At 36.8% G+C, this 25498-nt stretch overlaps 1 protein-coding gene across 1 annotated transcript in view; it reads right to left on the bottom strand.

The window, feature by feature from the left end:
* Positions 1-2623: 2623 nt before the first annotated feature.
* Positions 2624-25498, bottom strand: part of BAIAP2L1 (BAR/IMD domain containing adaptor protein 2 like 1) — a 435923-nt gene continuing 413048 nt past the window's right edge. Inside the window, exons 12-14 of the mRNA XM_053694428.1 lie at positions 20847-21036; positions 17115-17155; positions 2624-4342 (exon numbers count right to left, since the gene is read on the bottom strand). Of these exons, the coding sequence (XP_053550403.1) occupies positions 4267-4342; positions 17115-17155; positions 20847-21036 (307 nt within the window). The 3' untranslated portion in view covers positions 2624-4266. The remainder of the gene's footprint in view (positions 4343-17114; positions 17156-20846; positions 21037-25498) is intronic.

Here is a 25498-nt window from a genome sequence, read left to right as displayed (position 1 = left end):
AGGAGAGAGGTTACTCTAAAAATTTGATCAACAAGACCTTCATGGAAGTCTCTGCAATGGATATGAGATGTAACCAAGGAAGGTCAAGAGATAACAGATTGAGGAATGATACTTCCACTAGAATTAAACCCACTCTGGTCACTGCTTTTTCTAACCAATTTGACAAGGTTTGTAAAGTTATTGAAAGGAATTTGCCTATACTTCGAGGTGATACGGTATTGAGACAGATCATGGATGATGGATGCAATTTCATCTATAAACGTAATTTGACCCTGGGCAACATTTTGTCTCCCAGCATGTTGCCGCAAAAGGATAGTGGTAGCTCATGGTTAAAAGTCAAGGGAACATATAAATGTGGTAAAAAGACATGCAAGTCATGTGACCACATGGTTGTTTCAAAAACTTTTTCTTCAACCAAAACGCTGGAGGTTTTTGACACTAGGGGTTGCATCAAGTGTGGCAGCAGATATGTCATTTACTTAATTGAATGCATCCAGTGCAAAAAACAATATGTAGGTAGAACCACTAGGCCTGTGGGTAAGCGGATTAGGGAGCATCTCTCCTATGTCTCTCAAGAAAGGGCTGTTTCTGCTTTATCCAAACATTTTCTGGAGGTACACATGGGAGATGTTGGAACCTTTAGGTGGCGGGCTATCGAGTCAGTGTCCAGACCACCTAGGGGAGGTGATTTAATCCATATTCTCTTCAGGCAAGAGATTTACTGGATACATAGGCTCGGTAGCCTGGTACCTGAGGGTTTCAATTCGGAATTCAACATAATAAATTATTGGCACAGATAGTGCTTGTTTCTATCATTTTTCCCATGGCATTCCAGAATTGGTTAACATTTATAACCATTTTGCAATCCATTTTTTCTTTGGGCTTGAAGGCACACCTTAAGGTTCAAGAGTATATTTTTCTTATCTTTTATTAATACATCTTTACTATATATTTAGGTTTAGTGTATGAAGCACCAAATGTGCATCTCAATGTTTAGCCATTTGACTGTATAGTTCTATAGTGTATATTCTTAAGTTAATAACCATTCTTAATATTTTCATATTGATTGTTGTTTCTTTAACATACTTATAAAATTACTTCTGTAAACTTGCATTTATGAACCTGCGTTTGCATTTGGCTACACAGAAATTTGTTTTGATATTTGTTTTGATGCTTATTACTTTACCTATTATTTATTATTTTCCATTCACAGTTATTACCTAGCTGGTTTTGAACAGTTAATGTATTTATGAAATGATGAATGTATTTATTTATCTACCTATAAGTATAAATCTAACGCACATGCCTAAAGTCCACATATATATATATATATATATATATATTTAGATCTCCATTTGTAAATTTTAAACATTTAAAAATATATAACACATCCCTTTTCTGAGACAGTTAAGAGTAACAAGTTTGTTTTTAATGTGTTTTTCCTACACCCCTCCCATTTGGGGAGTGGCTAACAGGTATATAAGGTGTGTTCTTTGAATACCTGTTATCTGTCTATGACTACGGCCACACTGGGCCGAAACCGGTCAGACCTTTCTCACTTGTCTCTCTGCTGAGAGTTTTTATTGACCATGTTTTATCCTATTGAATTTCAACAATAAAGTTACTTTTTACACCTATGGATTTGGAAACCAAGTGATTCTTTTTTCCACCTTAGACGCGCTCTGGATATCTATTTGTTTCATATATATATATATACATATATATATATATATATATATATATATATATATATATATATATACATATATATATATATATATATATATATACATATACACACACATATACACATACATACACCACACCTTGTGTAAAGTGACCCAGTAATTAAAATAATAACAAAAAACACAAGTGCACTCGTGCTTAATATTGTAGATGAATACAGCTTTTATCTTTGGATTATCTTCCATATCACAGTTCCTCAAATGGAAAAAAAAAACAGGAACAACTTAATCAGAGCCACTTTAGCTCTGAGTATCACGCTCTATAGAAATCCCATTAGCAAGCTGGATCCGCTTAAATAAAACATTTATTTAGATAATACATATATATTAAAAAGGAGGTAAGTATGTCACTCTTAAAGGGTATAACCAGCAAAGCAACTTGAAAAAGCCGTCTGGAGCGGTGAAACGTATGATGGACGAGAATCACAGAAGGACGTCACGTGGAGGGGTGGAGATTGGCAAACAGAAAGACACACTAAGAACTCTGATACGCAGCCAGGACTTGGTTTCACTATACTGATAAATTGTGTATGGTGACTTGGTACAATGTTTCTGTGATGTGCTTTTCTGGTTATACCCTATACGAGTGACATACCTACTTCCTTTATAATATATATATATATATATATATATATATATATATACACACACATATACATATATATATATATATATATATATATATACACATACAGCCAAAATATATATATATATTTTTTAACAGTATCCGGCTTACCAGTGTGGTTGCTATAGAGCCTGATACTCAGAACTATAGTGGCTCTGATTAATGTAAGTACCTGTGACTTTTGGTGATTGAATCTGTTTTAGTATTAGTTTAATAAATAAAGTTTTATTATAAAAAAAGAAAGAGAACAGTGTTTTTCTGTAATTTTTTAATTTTAAATGACAATATGTCTTATAAATCGTTACATTTTCATCCTGTTCTTGCATCATCTGCTGAGCTGTTTTTTCCCCTTAATAATAATATATACAAATCATACTGCATTTTCTTTTTTTAAGATAATTTTTTTCCCCCTGAACATCTGGTTTATGACCTGGATATTGATTTGTTTTAACCACAATTTTTTTTTATGTAAATAAATATACATCATTTTATATAAAGGCATCACATTTAAGCAATAAATGAAATAATGTTTTTCACTGCACTTTATAGATCTTTCCTGTGAGATAGACGTGTTTAAATGAAAACATTCATAGAAAGAATCACGTTCAGTTGATAATGCAAAAAAACAAAACAAAAACTATTTTATGATTATTCTCTGCACACTATAACTTGTAATAGTTATAATCAAATACTGTTTACATTGCATTCATACTCCAGAATTAAAGAGGTGCATTTAATTGATTAAATATATTAAACTCTGAATTTTTCATTAAGATATTTTTATATGCTTTTTTTCTTTGTTTTCACAGCGACAACGTTTTGTGCTTGGGCGCTGCGGAAACAAAAATAATCCACTCACAGGCTTTTTTAAATCGTGCCAACAAAAATGAATTGGTGTTTTGGGGGAAATAATATTGTCCTTACTAAGAACAAGGGGAATATTTCCCCGAAATGTCAATAAATCTTTTTTGGCACTATTTAATCAACTACTGCTTACATTGCATTTCATTATTCATAATTAAAGAGGTGTATTTCATTTATTAAATAGATTAACAAGTTCTGAACATTTCATTAAAGGGATATGAAACCCAAAAAATGTTATTTTGTGATTCAGCCAGAGCATACAATTTGTAAAAAGTTTCTAATTTACGTCTATTATCAAATTTGCTTTGTTCCCATGATATTCTGTGTTGAAGAGATACCTAGGTAGGCATCTAGCGAACTACAAGGCAGGAAACAGTGCTGCCATAAAATGCTCTTGCAAATGGATAACATTCTTGCAAAATTGCTGCCATATTGTGCTCCAGAAATGGGCCGGCTACTAAGCTTACATCCCTGCTTTTTAACAAAAGATAAAAAAAAAGAACAAATAAATAATGATAATAGAAGTAAATTAGAAAGTTGTTTAAAATGTCAGGCTTTATCTGAATCATACATTTTTTTGGGGGGTTCATGTCCCTTTAAGATCATTTTTATGTTTTTTTTGGTTGTTGTTTTTTTTGACAGCGACTAAGTTTTATGGCTTTTTTTTGTAAAATATATATACATTAAACAAACAGTAATCTGCAACAACGTTCTTCATCTACCTGGGTGCGACAGCAAAAAAAAGATTTATTGATGTTTCAGGAAAATAATATTCTCCTTTTTCAGAATTTTATTTCCCCGAAAAGTCAATAATTCAATATATATTTTTCTATATAATTTATTATATATATATTACTCAATTATAAACTAAAATGAATATGTTTTTGTAAAGTTACAAGGTCCAGCATTAAAGTTTATAAAAAGGTAGGCCAAAATTTACTTACAAAATCAACAGACATAATAGAAATGATATACGCTTAGGTTAGGATACTTATGTGAACGTTACAAATATTTAAATGAAGAGGGTCTTGCTCATCGAATGATTGGTGCTGATCGATCGTTTGTTACTGTTGGTCGAAGTTTCACAGTAGCAAAGGGGTTTTCTCCACTGTAAATACAGACAGCACACAACACAATGGTTTATAATATGATGTAAATATACACAACACCACATATGAAATAATAAGGAAAGTCAGAAGGTTTAAAGAGATATGAAACCCAACATTTTTCTTTCATGATTCAGATAGAGCATGAAATTTTAAGCAACTTTCTAATTTACTCCTATTATCACTTTTTTCTTCGTTCTCTTGGTATCTTTATTTTAAAAAGCAGGAATGCAAGCTTACAAGCCAACCCTTCTTTAATTCTGTTGCCTGGGTAGCGCTTGCTAATTGGTTGCTAAATGTAGCCACCAATCAGCAAACACTATCCAGGGTTCTGAACCAAAAATGGTCCGGCTCCTATTCTTACATTCTTGCTTTTTCAAATAAAGATACCAAGAGGACAAAGAAAAATTGATAATAGGAGTAAATGAGAAAGTTGCTTAAAATTGCGTGGTTTTTCTAAATCATGAAAGAAAATTGTTTGGGTTTCATATCCCTTTAAGGAAACATGGTAACTTAAAACAGGTAAGAACCATAGGCAGATAAGAACCATAGGCCCAACAAGTCTACCCAAATTTCCTATAAAGCATAAGCTAAGTTAGTAGAATAGCCCTAGCATGTAATGACATTAGTAAATGTGAAGGACGTTACTCACCATAAGTCTGTGGGTTTATATGTGTGTGCATGTGATACGTCTTACAAACAGTCGCTTTAAGAGAAGGGAGCTTTTGAAGCATTTCACACCTCATATTTTCATAATAAATAAAGGAAGAATAAGGATATAAAGCACAACTAAACCTGAATTCCGATGATTTTTTTAACGAATAAAAAACCCCCAGTTTAACTAAATTTATTATGGAATACAATAATTTTAATGTAATGTTTTATTATTGTATCCTATATTATAAAAGACAAGTGTTTGTCTGAAGCCGTCATGCGCAGTACAGACAAACACTTGCCTTAGCCACCCGACCTGAGAGCAGCGCGAGGACCGGGCAGCACAGCTGATCGCACGCGCACCCCCCCCGACCTGAGAGCAGCGCGAGGACCGGGCAGCACAGCTGATCGCACGCGCACCCCCCCCGACCTGAGAGCAGCGCGAGGACCGGGCAGCACAGCTGATCGCACGCGCACCCCCCCCCCCGACCTGAGAGCAGCGCGAGGACCGGGCAACACAGCTGATCGCACGCGCACCCCCCCCGACCTGAGAGCAGCGCGAGGACCGGGCAGCACAGCTGATCGCACGCGCACCCCCCCCGACCTGAGAGCAGCGCGAGGACCGGGCAGCACAGCTGATCGCACGCGCAGGGGTGTAAAAACAGGAGAGAGAGAGATGAGTCAGGAGGGATAAGACAGGAGAGAGAGAGAGAGAGAGAGAGAGAGAATGAAAATGAGAGAGAGAGAGAGAGAGAGAGAGAGAATGAAAATGAATAACACAACACAACACGGCCCGTGTGAACGGGCTTTAGGACTAGTTAGTTAATAAATGTTATAGTTCTAATTAAAACTTGAGCCTGTACTAACTATAGCAGTTAATGCCAATTCCAGTTGCGCCTGTTTCTGCCAGTCCGAGCAGCTTCTGTTTTATTTGCCAACTTAATTTATTACCAGTTCTGTTAACAATAAAGGGCTCTACTGAGACTTACTTTAGAACCTGCTCCATTATTATTCTGAGAAGGGTTCTATGCTAAACACCTCTGTATCTGAGCTCCACAAAATACACTCATTGGGCCAGTTTTACATTAAAGTGAGAGAGTTTAATATTATTTTTAAAAAACGGGCTTTCATTCATCAAAGTTTACCTTCACTTTAAATCAGATTAAAAACGGATTTGAGTTTTACGTCTACATGTTTAATAATATTGGTGGAATTTTCTTTCTTCCAAAAGGATTTTTTAAGAAGTATTTTTTCAAGGATACATTTCTTATACATTCTTATGCATTTCTGCACTCAAATGTGTCAAATGTATTGATCTTACATGTATGGACACATTTTAACCCTTTACTTAAAGGACCACTCAATGCAGTAAAAGTGCATAATTAACAAGTGCATAATAAAAGGAGAAGACAATAACACCTACTCTGAATTTCAAATTAGCAGTAGATTTTTTGGGCCCCCTGCATCATGTGACAGACATCAGCCAATCACAGACTAGTATACGCATACCCTGTGAACTTGTGCACATGCTCAGTAGGATCTTGTGCCCCAGAAAGTGTGCATATAAAAAATGTGATAAAGTAAATTGGAAAGTGTCTTAAAACTGCATGTTCTTTCTGAATCAAAAAAGTTTATTTTGACTTGAGTGTCCCTTTAATACTTTCTGTTTATCTTATCTACTGTAGACGAGTTAAAAAATTCCTGGTTGTATCATCTCATCATCATATATTTTTTTTTTTTGTCTTTCCTTTTATCTCTAACCTTCTTTACTGAATAGATCACAACTGTTCTGTCTTCTCTTTATCTTTGCTTGCTCTAAAAAAAACCTGCATTATCCCTAACAGAGGACACACAATCCGTTGTATTTATTATGTTGGAATTTACATTAAGCTTTGTATTTTATCTGCCGAATTGTTTTGTCACTTCTGTACATCTACTATTTTTAGCTTGTTTTTTTCATGTAGCTTCTTATTAAAGGGACATTATAAACTAGATTTTTCTTTGCATAAATGTTTTGTAGATGATCTATTTATATAGCCCATACAGTTTTTTGTTTTTTTTTAAAAAATAGATAGCTTTGCTTATTTTTAAATAACATTGCTCTGATTTTCAGACTTCTAACCAAGCCCCAAAGTTTTAGGAGAAGACCGATGTATACCTATTACAGCTTGCTTCTGTTTGTGTAAAGGGTCTTTTCATATGCAAAGGTAGGGGGAGGGGGGTGTCTGCCATTTCCCACTTGCAGTGGGTGTTCCAGTAACCTTTTCAACAGTGCTAAACTGGAAGCTTCTAAGTAAGTTTTTAAACGGTTTTATACTGGATTTTTATATGAGTATCTGTGCATCTTATTCTTTATAGTAGTGTCTACTACATGCAGTTAAATGAAAACTGGTGTATACTGTCCCTTTAATCTTTAGTTCCTTCTGAGATCTCAAATTATCACCTTTAATTAAAACAATTGGTTTATTATATGTTAGGGTTGCACCGATACCATTTTTTTAAGACTGAGTACAAGTACCGATACTTGTTTTCAAATACTTGCCGATACCAATTACCGATACTTTTTTCTTTTTACTGTCATGTGACAGTTTACCAAGCACAATACAGACTAACTATTTAAGATTCCTTCTTTATAATTATGAAGGACTGTAACTCAAAAGACATTATAAAATAATAAAACAGTTTTATTTGCAATTATATAATCTAAGGGTATGGATGTTCCTCAGAGTACAGTATGTTTTGAACATAATTGTGCAAGATGAGAACTAGCAGTAAAAAAGGCAATCAAGCAAAAAGAATAGTTTTTCAAAACTTAGTGGCAAGTTCTTTTTAAGGAACAGAACAGAAGCATCTCTGCATGTTCAGCTATTAGTCTTTTTTTTCTATCAGTAAGGAGGTTCGACTAAGTTGAACAGTCTTTCACTTTCCACACTACTGCATGGGGCAGAAAGATATTTTTGGGCCATTTTAGCCAGTGCTAGAAATCTCAGTTTATTAACTGCCCAGTACTTCAGGGGTTTGTCTGAACGAGGTACAGTGATCTCTCCTACAATAATACAAATAACAACAATTTGTATTGGCATAACAATAGTAAACAATTTTTAGTTTAGTCTCCACTCCAGCTTAAAATGAAATGGGAACATGCAGTTTGAAAAAACGTCACAAGATAGCATATGGGTAGGAAGTGGAGGTATCGGTTTAAGTATCGGTGCATTTACACGAGTACAAGTACTCATGCAAATACTTGGTATCGGTGAAACCCTATTATATGTACTTACTATTTATGCAGTCCTTTCTAAATTCTAAATGATCACTCCCATATGATGGTTCATTCAATACTCTTAGACCTCAGAGTGATTTTATCATTTACAGATTCTGTAATTACTTCTAGCTTATATTTAAAGGGATGTATAGTTAAAGAAGAGAGACTATAATATAAATCACAATAGGTCCCCAACAGAATTATGCTGTATGTCAACACAGGAAAAAATATATAGATCCTGTGTAAAGAGAATCAATCCCTATAGCTATTAATATCCTGGGGGATGCTCAATATCCTTGGATAAACGTTTAACAAAGGTTTAAAGAAAAAATGGATATAATCAGAGCACACAGAAATTGCTAAATTATGATGATACAATGTGTAGGTTAGATGGCTGAGTTCGAGCCAATAGATAATAAAACATAACTTTTAATGTAGAATGATAAAATAAGGGTGGTGAAAAACATTCACACTCGCACAGTGCATTCTAAAATCAGTGAGTGGTGAATGCTATAATGCCCAGGTATGAACCATGTAATGTGGGTTAGATGGGTAAGTCTGGTAGGGAAGCACCCAAAAATGCTCACGGATTGCACAGAGTATCTAATCTACAAAGAGGATTGACCTCACACAAAATTATCTCTAGCTAGTGCAATACTGGAGCGGGTCAAAAACCTGTCAGAGTCCCAAAGGTCACATAACCTGAAAATGTATTATCAGTAACTCATGTTCCCATTCATATTACTATACACTTATATAGTGTGAGCCCACACAGGGCAAGTGGCTATCATAAGCGGTAAATTAATGAATAACACATATATGTATATATTGTCCCATATTAAGGTAAACCCACATAAGGTAAAATATAGAGCATTCACATCGAGCGCCTGATGCGCATTTCGCCAAGCAAATGGCTTTGTCAAAGGCTGATTGGCGAAATGCGCATCAGGCGCTCGATGTGAATGCTCTATATTTTGCCTTATGTGGGTTTACCTTAATATGGAACAATATATACAATTTACTTCCATTGTCAAATTTGCAGTCTTTTTATATACACACTTTCTGGGGAACAAAATCCTACTGAGCATGTGCACAAGCTCACAGGGTATACGTTTACTAGTCTGTGATTGGCTGATGGCTGTCACATGATACAAGTGGACAGAAAATGGGAGAAAAAATAAATTTGCCAGAAAAATATCTACTGCTTATTTGAAATTCAGTGCTATTGAATTGTCTTTTTATCATGTGCTTGTTAATTATGCAGTTCTACTGCATTTCGTGGTCCTTTAATTTCCTTTAGTAAACTTCTTTCAAGTCTTTCATTAGTGTATCTAAATCATTTTCATTCTGTTAATTATTGTCAGTGTCAAAAACATTTTTCAAAACCAGAGAAAATTATCCTATGACTTTCAAATAAAGACATAAAATAACTCTATGCACACTATATCAATTCCCAAAAATGGGAACTACAGGCAGTCCTCGGGTTACAGACATCCGACTTAAGTACAACTCGTACTTACACACAGAGAAAATAGAGCTTTATCGACAATCCTTCTTTCCAGGATAATCCAAAATACTGAAAATCCAATTGTCACAAGGACAGAAAGTGATGTGAAATTTTCTGAACAGGGGCTCAGATAGCAAAACAAACTTTATCCTATGCTATCCAAAACAAAAAAAAAATGTTTGGCTAGAGTTTCACCTAAAAAAAGTGCCTGTTCCAACTTACATACAAATTCAACATAAGAACAAACCTAAAGTCCCTATCTTGTACGTAACCTGGGGACTGCCGGTATAGTGATACAATAAAACACGCAAACATCAGTTATGTGTATATATCAACAGTATACACTTTGTAGCGGAAACCTTAGTGATAACCACAAATAATCTTGAATTCATGATGAGTAAATACACTTCCTTGAGCTACAATAAGCTCATTTAAAATCTTATTAAAGAAAATCTCTTCCTTAGAGAAATGTAAAAGGTAAACTTATTCCAATCGTTGCAACACCATAAAAGTATATTGTCGTTTCTGGTTTCTGCTGTTATCAATTAACCTCCATGGAGTCTCTACTGATGGTTAACACGCCACTGTGGTTTGCAGTTTCCACAACCTTCCCTGTGTGCGTCCGCTCCAGAGGTAGTATCTGCCCTTCACTAAGATGGGTAGCTTTTAAAAAAACATTCCTTTCCAGCACATTTTGATAAGAAACATAAGAGATCCATCACTAAAGACCAATAAACTTGACATTTAAACAATGCATAAAATGTTTCATTACTGCAAATGAAATATTGCAATATACATTCATTATTTTGCAGCCTTTTGTTGTAAAATGCATATAAAAAATGTGTTTGTTAGACTTTCTCTCAGCAAAGCTTGGGTTAATACTTTAAGGCAATTTATGTGAGCTTTTGTTTACTTTTCCCTTAATCCCTAAGCTTTTATGGTGTCACATGTTTTAAAAGGTGGATTATCAGTTTTGCATTAACAATTATGATAGGCAAATCATTCTTTGCAATAGTAACCAAGTTGAATCAGTGCTCAACCACCTTAAGGGAATACAAGAGTGCATGCTACCCAAGTCTGCAAATGTGCAAACAGAGTTTGCGCTATATCTGAATATTAGTTTGTGATTCGCTAGCAAGGGTTCTTTTGTTCTGGGGGACAGGGAAATCAGTAAAAAGAATAAACATAAAACAATATACTCATTTGACAAAATAAAGCTGCAGTTTTCATTGCAAAACTATTCTTATATATGAAGATTTTTAATCATGCAGTTTACAGTTTGTGGTTAGTGTGCCTTTAAATTTATGGGCATTAATAAAATCACCTCCTATTGGAGCGGTGATGATTTTGTACAGAAATTAGGAAAATGAGAAATTAAATGGATTTATTAACTATTCACTTTATCACACATGGCCTAAATAGGGATTTTTTTTTTTTAAAAGGAGTAATATTTAAACAGTATATTGAGTTTTTATGTCACTGTACCCCTAAATTTATAGAAAACAATTTTAGTCATCAAATTATAATTTTTTATAATTATTTATGGAGGTCTTTATTTATATGTTATTTATATATGATTTTATTTATATGATATATTTATAAAATACACATCTTATGTAATAACATGTATACCGATAAGGATAAGATGGGGTTAAACCATTTTATCAAAAGTGACTATTGAAGACTACAAATAGACAGGGCCGTATTTACATCTCAGGTGTAAATCTGAAGTGCCCCCCCCCCCAAAAAAAAAAGTAAAAAAAAAAAAAAAAGAGGATTTTTTTTAATTATAATTTAGGACAACTAAAAATAAATAAATAAAAATAAATAAACAGCAAGCAGTGGTGCACAGAACTACAGTACTAACTGTAAGTTACAGAGAGGGTCAGACAGGCTGCCTGTGTGAAATGGATGATCATGTTTGTTCCAGACCAGACCCTAATTTTTTTTATTTAATTACCCTCTGGAAGCCAGAGAAAGGGCAGGCAGACTGTTTGTTTGCTGCGTCACAGACAGTCAGATAACTTTTACTGTTAGTTACTGACTGTCTGTAGTCTACAGCACTAGCACAGAAGAACAGAACTACTAACTGTAACAGAGTCAGACAGGACAGCACCAATTTTCTTGGTCATCACAAAAGTCAACTCACTCAACTCAGCAGGCGACTCGGCGAGGGCACTCAGGGGCAGGCGACACTGACACAGGCTCCGACAGGCTGCAGCAGGCGCAGCAATGAGCACTCAGTCAGCTCACTTCCTGCTACTCTAAGGCCTGGACGGCAGCCGGAATCACGTGACATGGCGTGACGCTGCCCGGCCTGCCCCTCCCCAAACAACCCACAATTAGCTTACCAAACGTGGGCGTGGCGCTAGTGCGCCAACCAGGGGTGGTCACTGGTGTTAAGAATGAGAGTGACTGGAGTCAGTGTGGGAGGGACAGGGACGAGTGACTCTTACTTGCTAAGTTCAAGTTCTGCTTGCTTGCTAGTTGCTAAGCCTATATTGCCTCCACCTCGGCTCGACCTGACTCCCCCCTCCTCCCCAAAGCGGGCGTAACTAAAGTGTAGTCATAAAAAAAGTTTTTTTTTTTTTTAAAATACACTGACTCTTCAGCCAGCCGTGGCGCCCCTGCTGCAATGCGCCTGTAGGCACATGCCTACTGTGCCTAATGGCAAATCCGGCCCTGCAAATAGAACTGGTTAAAGTGCCATAAAACATGTTGAGATCTGTGAATATCCTAAAAGGGCTACTTAAGTAAATATGTTTTGAAATTTTTTTTTTTTTTAAAAATAAACAAAATTACCTACATAGTTTTGCTGTCAGGATTAGTCTGATCCTCCCCCTTTACCAGTGTTTAGCATCAGAAAAACAGGCATTGTATTTCACAGCAGCTTATTTGCTTCTAGGCATGCTCCAGCAGATAATCACTGTGTACTTCTGCATTCTACCAAAGCAAAGGTAGATATAGATACAGCCATATAAGGAAATGTGTGGGGGGAGTTGTACAATTCGGAAACTTAAAATACAGGGTTAATGGAGAGGTACTGCAGTATAAAATTGCAGGTAAAGTAAAGTACATATTATATTTATTTTGACTCTATCCCAAATTGTTTAATGTCCCTTTAACCACAAATGGACTAAGCATTCTTGAAAAAGCCGTTGATTGGTGAAACACGTCTGAGTTACGATATCGAACAAGCCACCCGTCTTTGTGAAGGACAGATACAACCTCTGAAGTGGATGCCCATAGTAAGAGTTTCAGTGGAAACCATAACAGCAGTGGTGTCTTAAAGGGAAATAAAAAGCAATTTTTTTCTTTCATGATTCAGATAGAGCATTCCTTTTTAAACATTTTTTGAGTTTAATGTCCCTTTAATGAACAATAGAGACTCTGTGGAGGTTAGGTAAATAACGTCCTGAAAAGATTATTCACAGGACTCTGTACATGTATCATTTTATAATATTGCAATGACTGGAATAAAAATGTTCTCTAATGAGAGTTTACATGAGCTTATTGTAGCTCAAAGAATATTCACCCATCATAAACTCAACAAGATTATTTCCTCACTGTAAGGAAGTTTCCTTTTGATATATACATAATTGATATTTCAGTTTTCTTTTTATTGATTTCAGTATTGGATTGTGATTTAAAAAAATGCACTATTTGTTTAGTATTCCAGAAGGGATATAAAATTATTCCTAGGCGACATTGATGCTGGAATATAATTCCCATCTCCAGTATTGGAGGGGCTAGCAATACATCTAAATTTAAGCCCTGCACAAAATTTTGACTAGTAGGATTTTTGTTTTAGCACCATCTATAAGCGGTAGCATACATACCAGGACCCTTTGACACTTAAAGGGACATTATACACTAGATTTTTCTTTGCATAAATGCTTTGTAGATGATCCATTTATAAAGTCCATACAGTTTTGTTTTTTTAAATGTATAGTTTTGCTTATTTTTAAATAACATTGCTCTGATTTTCAGACGCCTAACCAAGCCCCAAAGTTTTAGGAGAATACCGACGTATACCTACTCCAGCTTGCTCCTGTTTGTGTAAAGAGTCTTTTCATATGCAGAGGAAGGGGGGGTGTCTGCTTTTTCCCACTTGCAGTGGGTGTTCCAGCTACCTATTTAACAGAGCTAAACTAAGTAAGTTTTTAAACGGTTTTATACTGGATGTTTAGATCAACATCTGTGCATATTATTCTTTATAGTAGTGTCTATTACGCAGATGAATGAAAATTGATGTATACTGTCCCTTTAATATTAATAATAAAGAGCAAATAGCTGTCTGCCCAACAAAAAAAGGCGACTTAAGTCCACTTTTCTGTAGCAGCAACAGGGAACAAGTAAGATGGTAATAACTGGGAGAGCTTTGCTTTATACATCTACAGGTACAATCTTATTTCTGACTAGCAACCCCCCAAAACTTTCTTTCTGAAAATGATTGAAGCTTTAGCAACAAAAAGAGTGATTTTGCAAGCAAAGTAAAATCAAAGCATTAAAGGGACCACACCATGGACTTGTGGATTCAACTAGACATATGACAGAAAAGATTCAACACATAGATACACATGCAGACCTCTTATCCTAATTATCGCCTAAAACTAAATTAATGCACAACCTGACTTGTTATGAAGAGTATTCCTCAGGGACCACATGGTCCAGCAGAAACTGAACCAACTCAAGCAGAAAAGGAAGTGGTATAGGGGGCATTTCTACCTACTCCAGACATTAGAGGCAACAAACCCATGTGCTGATATTGCCCTATGCAATTGTTATAAACATGTAATTAAAATATTATAAAATGTTTTTCTAGACTATGTGTGTTTTTTTCCGTTCCCCTCTGGTTTATTAGAAAATATCACTCATTTGGGGAGCAACAGGGTGATACGTGGTCTGTAAAGAAATATCTCTGCTATAAAAAAGGGCGTTGGTTTGTCAATAATAAACTGCTTTGAATTTATGTTAAACTTGATGGTATACAGTATAGAAGAAAGCTTGCTTGTTGTTTTTGCATCTGCAGTATGAGCTGTATTTACCCCCTAAGTATGTATATAATATGTCATCACCCTTCTTTCCTTTTGTACCCCAAATGGTTCTTTAATAAAAATAATTTAAAAAAATATTATAAAATGTGTGCTTTATTGACAGACTGCCCTATGTTTTCTAAAAGCCTTTTAATTGTGCTATCTTTACAATAAGCTGCTGAGATCAAAAGTTATAAATTTACATTTCAAGAAATAATGTATGTAAGAGACATGAGATTTTAAAGTGAACTTTTAATATTTTTTTAGAAATATCTCTATTGGTACATTTTTTAAATGGATCAAAAGCAGATGTGATACAAATAAACTGTTTCACATAGCTTTTTAAATATATGCCATGATTTTTATTTTTATTTTAAAGAAACTTCTCCCAGTCATGCAGTTTCATTACAAGCCCATACTCATTTAAACATGCAATAACTTAAAGGGACATGATACCCGAATGTTGAAGCATTCGAAAGTGATGCAGCATAGCTGTAAAAAGCAGATTAGAAAATATCACCTGAACATCTCTATGTAAAAAAGGAAGATATTTACCTCAATATTTCCTAAGTATTCACACCCCACTGTAAAGGGACTTTAGTCCCAAGACTTGCAAGGGAGTGTGCATCTGGCATGTGCAGGTACAGTTATGTTATTTTTCCTATTCAGTTTTAGGAAGTTTACTGTGAAATCTCATGAGGTTTAAAGTGAATGTAAAGTTTCAAGAATGAGTGCCGGTTTTTAACCCCTTAACGATCATCGCCGTACTCTGTGAGGGGGATCCTATGTGGGATCCATTGAGGGAAAAGGGGTAGGGTAATGAGGAGGCGGGAAGCTACACCACAGAAAAAAGGTTATTTTAAATTTTTCGTACATTTTTTTTGTCTAATTTGCTGCAAACTGGGTACTGGCAGACAGCTGTCAGTACCTAAGATGGCGGCAAATAGGTAGAGGGGGATCAGAGAGGTTTGTGGGTAAGGGGAGATAATACACTGCAGAAAACTTAAAAAAAATAAAAATGATAAAAAAAATTTTTTTTTAAATCAGCCTATTTTAGTAATCGCAGACTTTCTGCCAGTACTTAAATTGGAGGTGACCTTTGGAGGGTGGGGGAGGGCAGAGAGCTGTTTGAGAGGGGTCAGGGAGGACTCAGGGGGTGGGATGCGTCAGGTGGGAGGCTGATCTCTACACTAAAGCTAAAATTAACACTACAAGCTACCTAATTAACCCCTTCACTGCTGGGCATAATACAAGTGTGGTGCGCAGCGGCATTTAGAGGCCTTCTAATTACCAAAAAGCAACGCCAAAGCTATATATGTCTGCTATTTCTAAACAAAGGGGATCCCAGAGAAGCATTTACAACTATTTGTGCCATAATTGCATTTGATCGCATTTGGCAGTGAAATGGTGGCATTAAATATACCAAAATGGGCCTAGATCAATACTTTGGGATGTCTACTAAAAAATAAATATAGTTTCGATAGGTAAATATAAAAAAGGCTCTGTTTCGGTTTAAATGTAGTGATGGCAAAAATGCTAAAAATGCTCTGGTCTTTTGGGGAAGTTTTTGTCTGAAATGCCCAGTCCTTAAGGGGTTAAAAATACTATTCAAAACAGGGGCACCTTCATTCATGAAACATTGCAGCGTTTTTTTGTTTGTTTGTTTTTTAGATACTTACCTTTACCTAGCAAACCAGGATCGGCAATCCCCACCCGCAGCTCCTCTGTACTTAGCACTTCAATGACGAAACAGGCTTCCTCCAATCATGGCGTGGCCTCAAAAGATAGATGTTCTTGGGTGCACGCCATTATTGGAGGAAGCCGGTTGTGTCATTGATGGGGTAAGTACAGAGCAGCTGCAGGCGGGGGATCGCCGGAACGGGTTAGCTAAAGAAAAGGTATTTTAAAAAAACTCTGCAATGTAAAGTTTCATGAATGAAAGTGCCCCTGTTTTTAATAGTAATTTTAAAAAACGGGCACTCATTCATGAAATTTTACATTCACTTTAAGTGAAATCTCATGAGATTACAGCAAAGCAAGAGCTCAGCACTGCTGATGCCGATTGGCTATTGGGTTCTTTTTTTTGTTTTTTTTGCCAACTTGCAGTTTTACATTAGCTGAAGTATAAATGTTCACAGAACACTTACTCTGGTGAGCTGAAGAAATTTTGCTCAGGTGATATTTTCAAGTCAGCTTTTTACAGTTATGCTGCATCAATTTCAAGTGATTTAGCATATGAGTAGCATGTCCCTTTAAACTACAAAGTTTGTGGTAGACAATGTGGGTATAAACATTTCTTCCCTGCAGTAACTTACCTTAAGAAAGGATGTTTCATAACTCCATTTGATGTTGGTTTCTAAAAGTAAAAAAAGAAACAAACGCAAAAGTCAAGAAAGTGTATAGTTTGACAGATAGATTTAGCAACTCTAATTCAAAACCTTTACAAAAAATGGATATAAAAGATCAAAAAGAAAATGCTCTAGTATATATACACGTGCGTTTAACCCCTGCAAAGGGACAAAACACATAGTGAAAGTCATTTTTCTCTACTGGGAGCTAGCTGAACACATCAGATGAGCCAATGAAAAGAGACAAATGTGTGTAATCACCAATCACCAGCTATCTCCTTGTACTATAGGATATGTATATATTGTTTTCAACAAAGGATACCAAAAGAAAAGGTAACTTTGATAATAGAAGTGGGTATAAAAGGGGAGTTAAAATTAAAATGACTTGCTCTATCAGAAAAATTCAAGTGTACGTTTGACTTTCTTGTTCCTTTAAAAGGGATAGAAAGAACAAAAATGAAATGTGCATGAATGCATTTTAATTTTAAATAGAAGCATTGTTGCAATATACTTCTATTAGAAAAAATGCTTCTAGTAAACGTTATTACTGCGCTATACGCACATACGCACTAGTAGAGAGTCAGCAGTGGCTTGTATAAGTATTCACAGACAGAATACAGACCGCCGCTAGCTCTCTGAACTTGAATACCGGTGCACAGGGGCCCTAAACGTCATATGTACGTAAGGAGCTGAAAAACGCCAATACGTTTTACTAGATGCAGTTTTGCTAATCGAAGTTTATTGCAAAAACGCTTCTATTTAAAATTTAAATGCACCTCTGCACATTTCAGTTTTGATTTTCTCTATCCCTTTAAATGCAGTCAGTACACATTTTAATTAAAAGAATTCATCAAGAGGAACCCTGACAAACATTTTTTTTTAATCGTCTGTTAGTGATATCCATCTTAAACCTAGCAGTTAGTTTTGAAATCACTTTTTAACTGAGCCACAATAACTAAAAATAAAGCAGCTTGTAGTTAAAGGGATACAAATTAAATAGCGCTGCTATTTAGTGCTCTTGCAACTGGATAACGTTCTTGCAAAACTGCTGCCATATAGCGCTGCAGACAAACAATGCTTACATCCCTACAATTTAAAAAAGATACAGCGAGAACAAAGAATATTTGATAATAAAAGTCAATTAGAAAGTTGTTGAAAACTGCACACTCTATTTGAATCACGAAAGAAAACATTTTCGGTTTCATGTCCCTTTAAGACTTAAAGTGATCTTCTGCGAACCACTAATCATTGTTTCCCCCCCCGGGCGTGACGTTTGTGCAAAGGGGCTGAACCCCCGTGGGGGAAACAATGATTAGTGGATTGCAGATGAGTCATCTGTAAATTAAATGACGAACAAGGCGGGCGGAGTAAAGGTGCTGCTGCTTACCGTTCTATCTTCTCAAATATCAGAAGATAAGTATATCCTACTAATTTGATGACTGAAAGTATCATTCATTTTTTAAATTCTATCCTATGACTTGAGCGACTATGCTCAAGATTACATTCACTTTAACATGCAACCTATGGGATAGAAATGTTTGTTGTAAAAAGAAAAGGAATTATACTGAGCATGATTTCAGAGAATTCTTACAGACAGTGGGCTAGTTTCCATTGAGGTGGTAAAGTTTGGAAACTTGTTATAATATAAAAAGTCCTCATAGACTTTAATAGAGATAAATGTTTTTACCACCAGTTTCCAAACTTTACCACCTCAATGGAAACTAGACCAGTGTCGGAAATATTTATATGTTTTATAAGGTGGATGAGTTAGATCAAAAACAGTTCCTACCTCCCTCTTTCTCTCCGACATCTACTTGCCTCTTAGGAGTGCTTCATAATTCCTTGACCACACTAAAGCCTAGCTCCCCCACCTCCTGTTATACATTATCCCTACAATTATCACAGGAGATTTAAATTTTTCATTTGAGAATCCTTCAACTCATGTTGACTTCAAATTCCTGTCTATAGCAGCAATGCGCTAAATAACGACTGGCTGCAGTGTCAGAGGTCTGACGTGGTGGTTTTAAGACCAGGAGTCTGATCTGATGTGAGTATGTGGCTATTAAAGTGGCTGCAGGGTCAAGGGTAAGATGTAGGTAAGTGGCTGACAGCACAATGGGTCTGATCTGATGTCAATTACTTATTAACTGTCAAATCAGATTAAAAAGGCGAGGCTTGCATGTCTAATGACAGTGTTCGTACAATGTTGTCAGCGCTTGTTCCAAATATTAAAAAGGTGACTGGGTATTTTTGTTGGGTGACCTAGTAGTAGCTAACCCTAGGTTTTTTCTTTGTTGAAATGTGGAATTTTTCCAAGCATAGTTCTGCACCTGACCAATTCTTAGTTTCCTCATTTTCCACTCCTGTTTAAAAAATACACATATCTCACAAGAAATGAGGAAACTACACAGGTTGTTCGTAAAACAACACAGGGTATTCAAGTTACTTTCAATAGATCCAGATAGACATCTACAAAAGCAGTCTGCAAGCTGTATTCCATTGACTCTGTCTGCAAGCTGTATTCCATTGACTCTGTCTGCAAGCTGTATTCCATTGACTCTGTCTGCAAGCTGTATTCCATTGACTCTGACGGCAAGCTGTATTCCATTGACTCTGACGGCAAGCTGTATTCCATTGACTCTGACGGCAAGCTGTATTCCATTGACTCTGACGGCAAGCTGTATTCCATTGACTCTGACGGCAAGCTGTATTCCATTGTCTGCAAGATGTATTCCATTGTCTGCAAGATGTATTCCATTGTCTGCAAGATGTATTCCATTGTCTCTGTCTGCAAGATGTATTCCATTGTCTCTGTCTGCAAGATGTATTCCATTGTCTCTGTCTGCAAGATGTATTCCATTGTCTCTGTCTGCAAGATGTATTCCATTGTCTCTGTCTGCAAGATGTATTCCATTGTCTCTGTCTGCAAGATGTATTCCATTGTCTATGTCTGCAAGATGTATTCCATTGTCTATGTCTGCAAGACATATTCCTTTGTCTATGTTTGCAAGATATATCCCTTTGTCTATGTTTGCAAGATATATCCCTTTGTCTATGTTTGCAAGATATATCCCTTAGTCTATGTCTGCAATATATATTCCTTTGTCTATGTCTGTAAGATATATTGCTTTGTCTATGTATGCAAGATATGCTCCTTTGTCTATGTCTGCAATGCATGTTCCTGTGGCACCCACCTCACAAACCTCTTGAGTCACTGAGCACAACTGCTAGGCATTAGATCTACACTGTATCACATACTTTTTTAAGATAAATAAGTTTTTTTTATTTTTTTAAATTAAACAATAAAAATGCATTTGACTAAGACATAGTGAACACACTGCTTCCAGTTATTATGAAAAAAGACATTAAATGTATAAAGTCAATAAGAGCTTTTACAGAGACATTCAGTTTTATTGATGATATCTGTGAACTAGTTTATCATATCAAACCATATCTATTATTTTAAACATTTTTAAAAGCATTAAAAAAAACTTTTAAATTTCTAACCACATTACCCTGTGACCCATACAAAGCTACATTCCTTATTCATATATCTAAACAACACCTAAATAAATCTTAGACGCCTATGGGGGAGATTGTGATTTTTAAGTTTAGTAAATAGCGCACAGCTGCTTACAATAACAAAAATTATAAAACTATTTTTGTCTGAATCTGTATTTAACAGACACATTTACTTACAGAAGTTATGCTATCTGGCACGGATGCAGAGTCTTTTCCTATGCTGGCACTGAAAGATGTCTTCCCTTGGTCTGTGTAGCTGCTAGTTTGTAATGGTTCCAGGTAATCTGGTTCAGGGAGAACAACTCTGCCACTGTCAACTAGGTTTGCTGAGCTCATGCTTCTAATAGGGGCAGTACTTGGAGACATGCTGCAAAAAAGCAAGGAGAGAAGAGATTAAATAGGTAGTCATGAATGAGTTGCTTTTTTTTTTAATAAGGATTTTTCAAACTAAAAATACATACAAAGTACAAGTTGTTGTGTTACATGTAATCATAAATAAGTAAACATATTACATACTGCAATGCTTGCTCAGGCGTATGTCTGTATCTTTCCAGGAACTCTATCTTTTCACTTTATGCAGGAAACACATCTTGGAGATTTCCAGTATACAAAACTCAGGGCTGAGATAAACAGCTTATTGAATGGGGATTATAATGTAATTGCAAAGGGTTGTTTGCGAGATGTGGTATGGTATGATTGGGAGTGCACGCAGACCTTTGCAGTTGCTAAAATTGATTTAAAAAAAAAAGCATTTGATAATTTTGCACATGGTTTTATGTTTGGAGTCTTTGAAAGAGTGAGTTGTCTATATAGATGATGTAATTGTAGTGTGAGTCCCATGTTAGTTTAAGCTGAGTAAAAGTTTAATGTTTTTTTTATATGGCAAGTGATTTAAAGGGGATTTGGGATAAATGTGTTGTGAAAGCTTTTGGAGAGTGGAGAGAATTGCAGATGTGTGGGTGCCCTGTGCAGAATATGGAAAATGGCAGAATGTGTACGAGAAAGTAACAGGACTGTAAATTTAGAAGGAAAGGTGTTACTACTAGTTAAAGCTTTGTTGGTTACGATTTTGTTATATGTAAGTGGTGGTTCCAGCTACTGATGAGAGTTTGAGGGATATGGTAACATTGGTGTTTTTTTCTGGAGTTCTATTATGAAGAAGTTGAGTAGTGAGTGTGAAAGATAAAGGAGGGAAGAATTTGCCTGATATTGAGATTTTTTTTATTGTTAAAGGGACAGTAAACACCTTGAGAATTTGATATAATAATGTTTAGTTATGTGTAATGAAACAACTTTAAGATACATTTTCATTATTTATTTTGTCCCCTTTTCATGTATTTTAGCTCTGAAAAACATAATTTATGCTTACCTGATAAATTTATTTCTCTTGTAGTGTATCCAGTCCACGGATTATCCATTACTTATGGGATATTCTCCTTCCCAACAGGAAGTTGCAAGAGTTCACCCACAGCAGAGCTGCTATATAGCTCCTCCCCTAACTGCCATATCCAGTCATTCGACCGAAAACATGCAGAGAAAGGAAAAACCATAGGGTGCAGTGGTGACTGTAGTTTAAATGAAAAAATTACCTGCCTTAAAATGACAGGGCGGGCCGTGGACTGGATACACTACAAGAGAAATAAATTTATCAGGTAAGCATAAATTATGTTTTCTCTTGTTAAGTGTATCCAGTCCACGGATCATCCATTACTTATGGGATACCAATACCAAAGCTAAAGTACACAGATAAAGGGAGGGACAAGGCAGGTACTTAAACGGAAGGTACCACTGCCTGAAAAAAACCCTTTCTCCCAAAAATAGCCTCCGAAGAAGCAAAGTATGAAGCGCAGACCAAGACACCGTCTTGCAAATCTGTTCAACAGAAGCCTCATTTTAAAAAGGCCCAAGTGAAAGCCACAGCTCTAGTAGAATGAGCAGTAATCCCTTCAGGAGGCTGTTGTCCAGCAGTCTCATAAGCTTTTTAACCAAAAAGAAAGAGAGGTTGCTGAAGTCTTTTGACCTCTCCTCTGTCCAGAGTAGACAACAAACAAATTAAATGTTTGATGAAAATCTGAAGTAGCTTGTAAGTAAAACTTTAAAGCATGAACCCTGTCCAAATTGTGTAATAGACGTTCCTTCTTTGAAGAAGGATTAGGATACAAGAATGGAACAACACTCTCTTGAGTGATATTCTTGTTAGATACCCCCTTAGGTAAAAAACCCAGGTTTGATACTCAGGACTACCTTATCCGTACGGAGGACCAGATAAGGAGAATCACATTGTAAAGCAGATAACTCGGAGACTCTACGAGCCGAGGAAATAGCTACCAAAAAGGAACTTTCCAAGATAAAAATTTTGATATCTATGGAATGAAGAGGTTCAAACAGAACTCCTTAAAGAACCTTAATAATCAGGTTTAAGCTCCATGGCGGAGCAACAGGTTTAAACACAGGGTTGGTTCTAACCAAAGCCTGACCAAATTCCTGAACATCTGGAGTATCTGCCAGATGCTTGTGCAAAAAAATCTGCCAGACGCTTGTGCAAAAAAATAGACAGAGTAGAAATCTGTCCTTTTAGGGAACTAGTTGACAACCCATTTCTCAAAATCATCTTGGAGAAAAGATAATATCCTAGGAATCCTGACTTTACTCCATGAGTAACCCTTGGATTCATACCAATAAGATATTTATGCCATATCTATGTTAAATTTTCCTAGTGACAGGCTTTCATGCCTGTATTAAGGTATCAATAACTGACTCGGAGAAGCCATGCTTTGATAACATCAAGCGTTCAGTCTCCAGGCAGTCCATCTCAGAGAAGTTTAATTTAGATTGTTGAAAGGACCCTGAGGTAGAGGGTCCTGTCTCAGAAGCAGAGACCATGATGGAAAGGATGATATGTCCACCAGATCTGCATACCAGGTCCTGCGTGGCCACGCAGGCGCTGTCAAAAACACCAAGCACTCTCCTGCTTGATCTTGTGCAAAGACCTCCGGAGGGAATTCCCCCTTCGCCGGATGAAAAGTCGACGACTTAGAAAATCCGCCTCCCAGTTCTCAACACCTGGGATATGGATAGCTGATAGACAAGAGAGAGTCTCTGTCCAGTGAATTAATTTAAGACTTCTAACATCGCTAGGGAACTTCTGTTCCCCCTTGATGGTTGCTGTAAGCCACAGTCGTGATATTGTCCGACTGAAATCTGATGTACCTCAGAGTTGCTAACTGAGGCCAAGACTGAAGAGCATGAATATCGCTCCCAGTTCCAGAATATTTATTAGCAGGAGGGTCTCCTCCTGAGTCCACTATCCCTGAGTCTTCAGGGAATTCCAGACTGTATCCCAACCTAAAAGACTGGCATCTGTTGTAACAACTGTCCCATCTGACCTGCGGAAGGCCATACCCTTGGACAGATGGACCCGAGATAGCTACCAGAGAAGAGAATCTCTGGCCTCTTGGTCCAGATTTAAGAGGGGGACAAATCTGTGTAATCCCCGTTCCATTGACTGAGCATGCATAGTTGCAGCGGTCTGAAATGTTGGCGTGCAAACGGTACTATGTCCCTTGCCGCTACCATTAAGCCGATTACATTCATGTACCGAGCCACCGAAGGGCGCGGATGGAATGAAGAACACGGCAGGAATTTAGAAGCTTTGATAACCTGGACTCAGTCAGGTAAATTTTCATTTCTACAGAATCTATCAGAGTCCCTAGGAAGGAAACTCTTGTGAGGGGGGATAGAGAACTCTTTTCCTCGTTCACCTTCCACCCATGCGACCTCAGAAATGCCAACACTATGTCCGTATGAGACTTGGCAATTTGGAAGTTTGACGCCTGAATCAGGATGTCGTCTAAATAAGGGGCCACTGCTATGCCCCGCGGCCTTAGGACCGCCAGAAGCGACCCCAGAACCTTCGTAAAAATTCTTGGGGCTGTAGCTAACCCAAAGGGAAGAGCTACAAACTGGTAATGCCTGTCTAGGAAGGCAAACCTGAGAAACCGATGATTATCTTTGTGTATCGGAATGTGAAGATAAGCATCCTTTAAATCCACTGTAGTCATGTATTGACCCTCCTGGATCATAGGTAGGATGGTACGAATAGTTTTCATCTTAAATGATGGAATTCTGAGGAATTTGTTTAAGATCTTTAGATCCAAAATAGGTCTGAAGGTTCCCTCTCCTTGGGAACCACAAACAGATTTGAGAAAAACTCTGTCCCTGTTCCTCTCTTGGAACTGGATGGGTCTCGTACACAATGTAAGAATGCCTCTTTCTTTATCTGGTTTGCAGATAATTGTGAAAGGTGAAATCTCCCCTTTTTTGGAGGGGAAGCTTTGAAATCCAGAAGATATCTCTGGGATATAATATCAAATGACCCGGGATCTTGGGCATCTCTTGCCCACGGCTGGGCGAAGAATGAAAGTCTGCCCCCTACAGGATCCGCTACCGAATAGGGGACCGTTCCTTCATGCTGTCTTAGAGGCAGCAGTAGGCTCCTTGGCCTGCTTATCTTTGTTCCAGGTCCGGTTGTCTCCAGACCGTCATGGACTGAGCAAAAGTTCCCTCTTGATCTGCTTTAGAGGAAGTTGATACCACACCTGCCTTGAAGTTTCGAAAGGCACGAAAATTAGACTTTTTGGTCCTTGATTTGGACCTGTCCTGAGGAAGGGCATGACCTTTTCCTCCAGTGATATTAGCAATAATCTCCTTGAAACCAGGCCCGAATAGGGTCTGCTCCTTGAAGGGAAGTTAAGTAGCTTATTTATTAAAGTCACGACAGTTGACCATGATATAAGCCATAGCGCTCTGCGCACCAGTATAGTAAAAAC

Source organism: Bombina bombina, chromosome 11 (genome assembly GCF_027579735.1).
Source record: "Bombina bombina isolate aBomBom1 chromosome 11, aBomBom1.pri, whole genome shotgun sequence".
NCBI lineage: Eukaryota > Metazoa > Chordata > Amphibia > Anura > Bombinatoridae > Bombina > Bombina bombina.
This window is presented reverse-complemented; position numbering and strand designations above follow the sequence as displayed.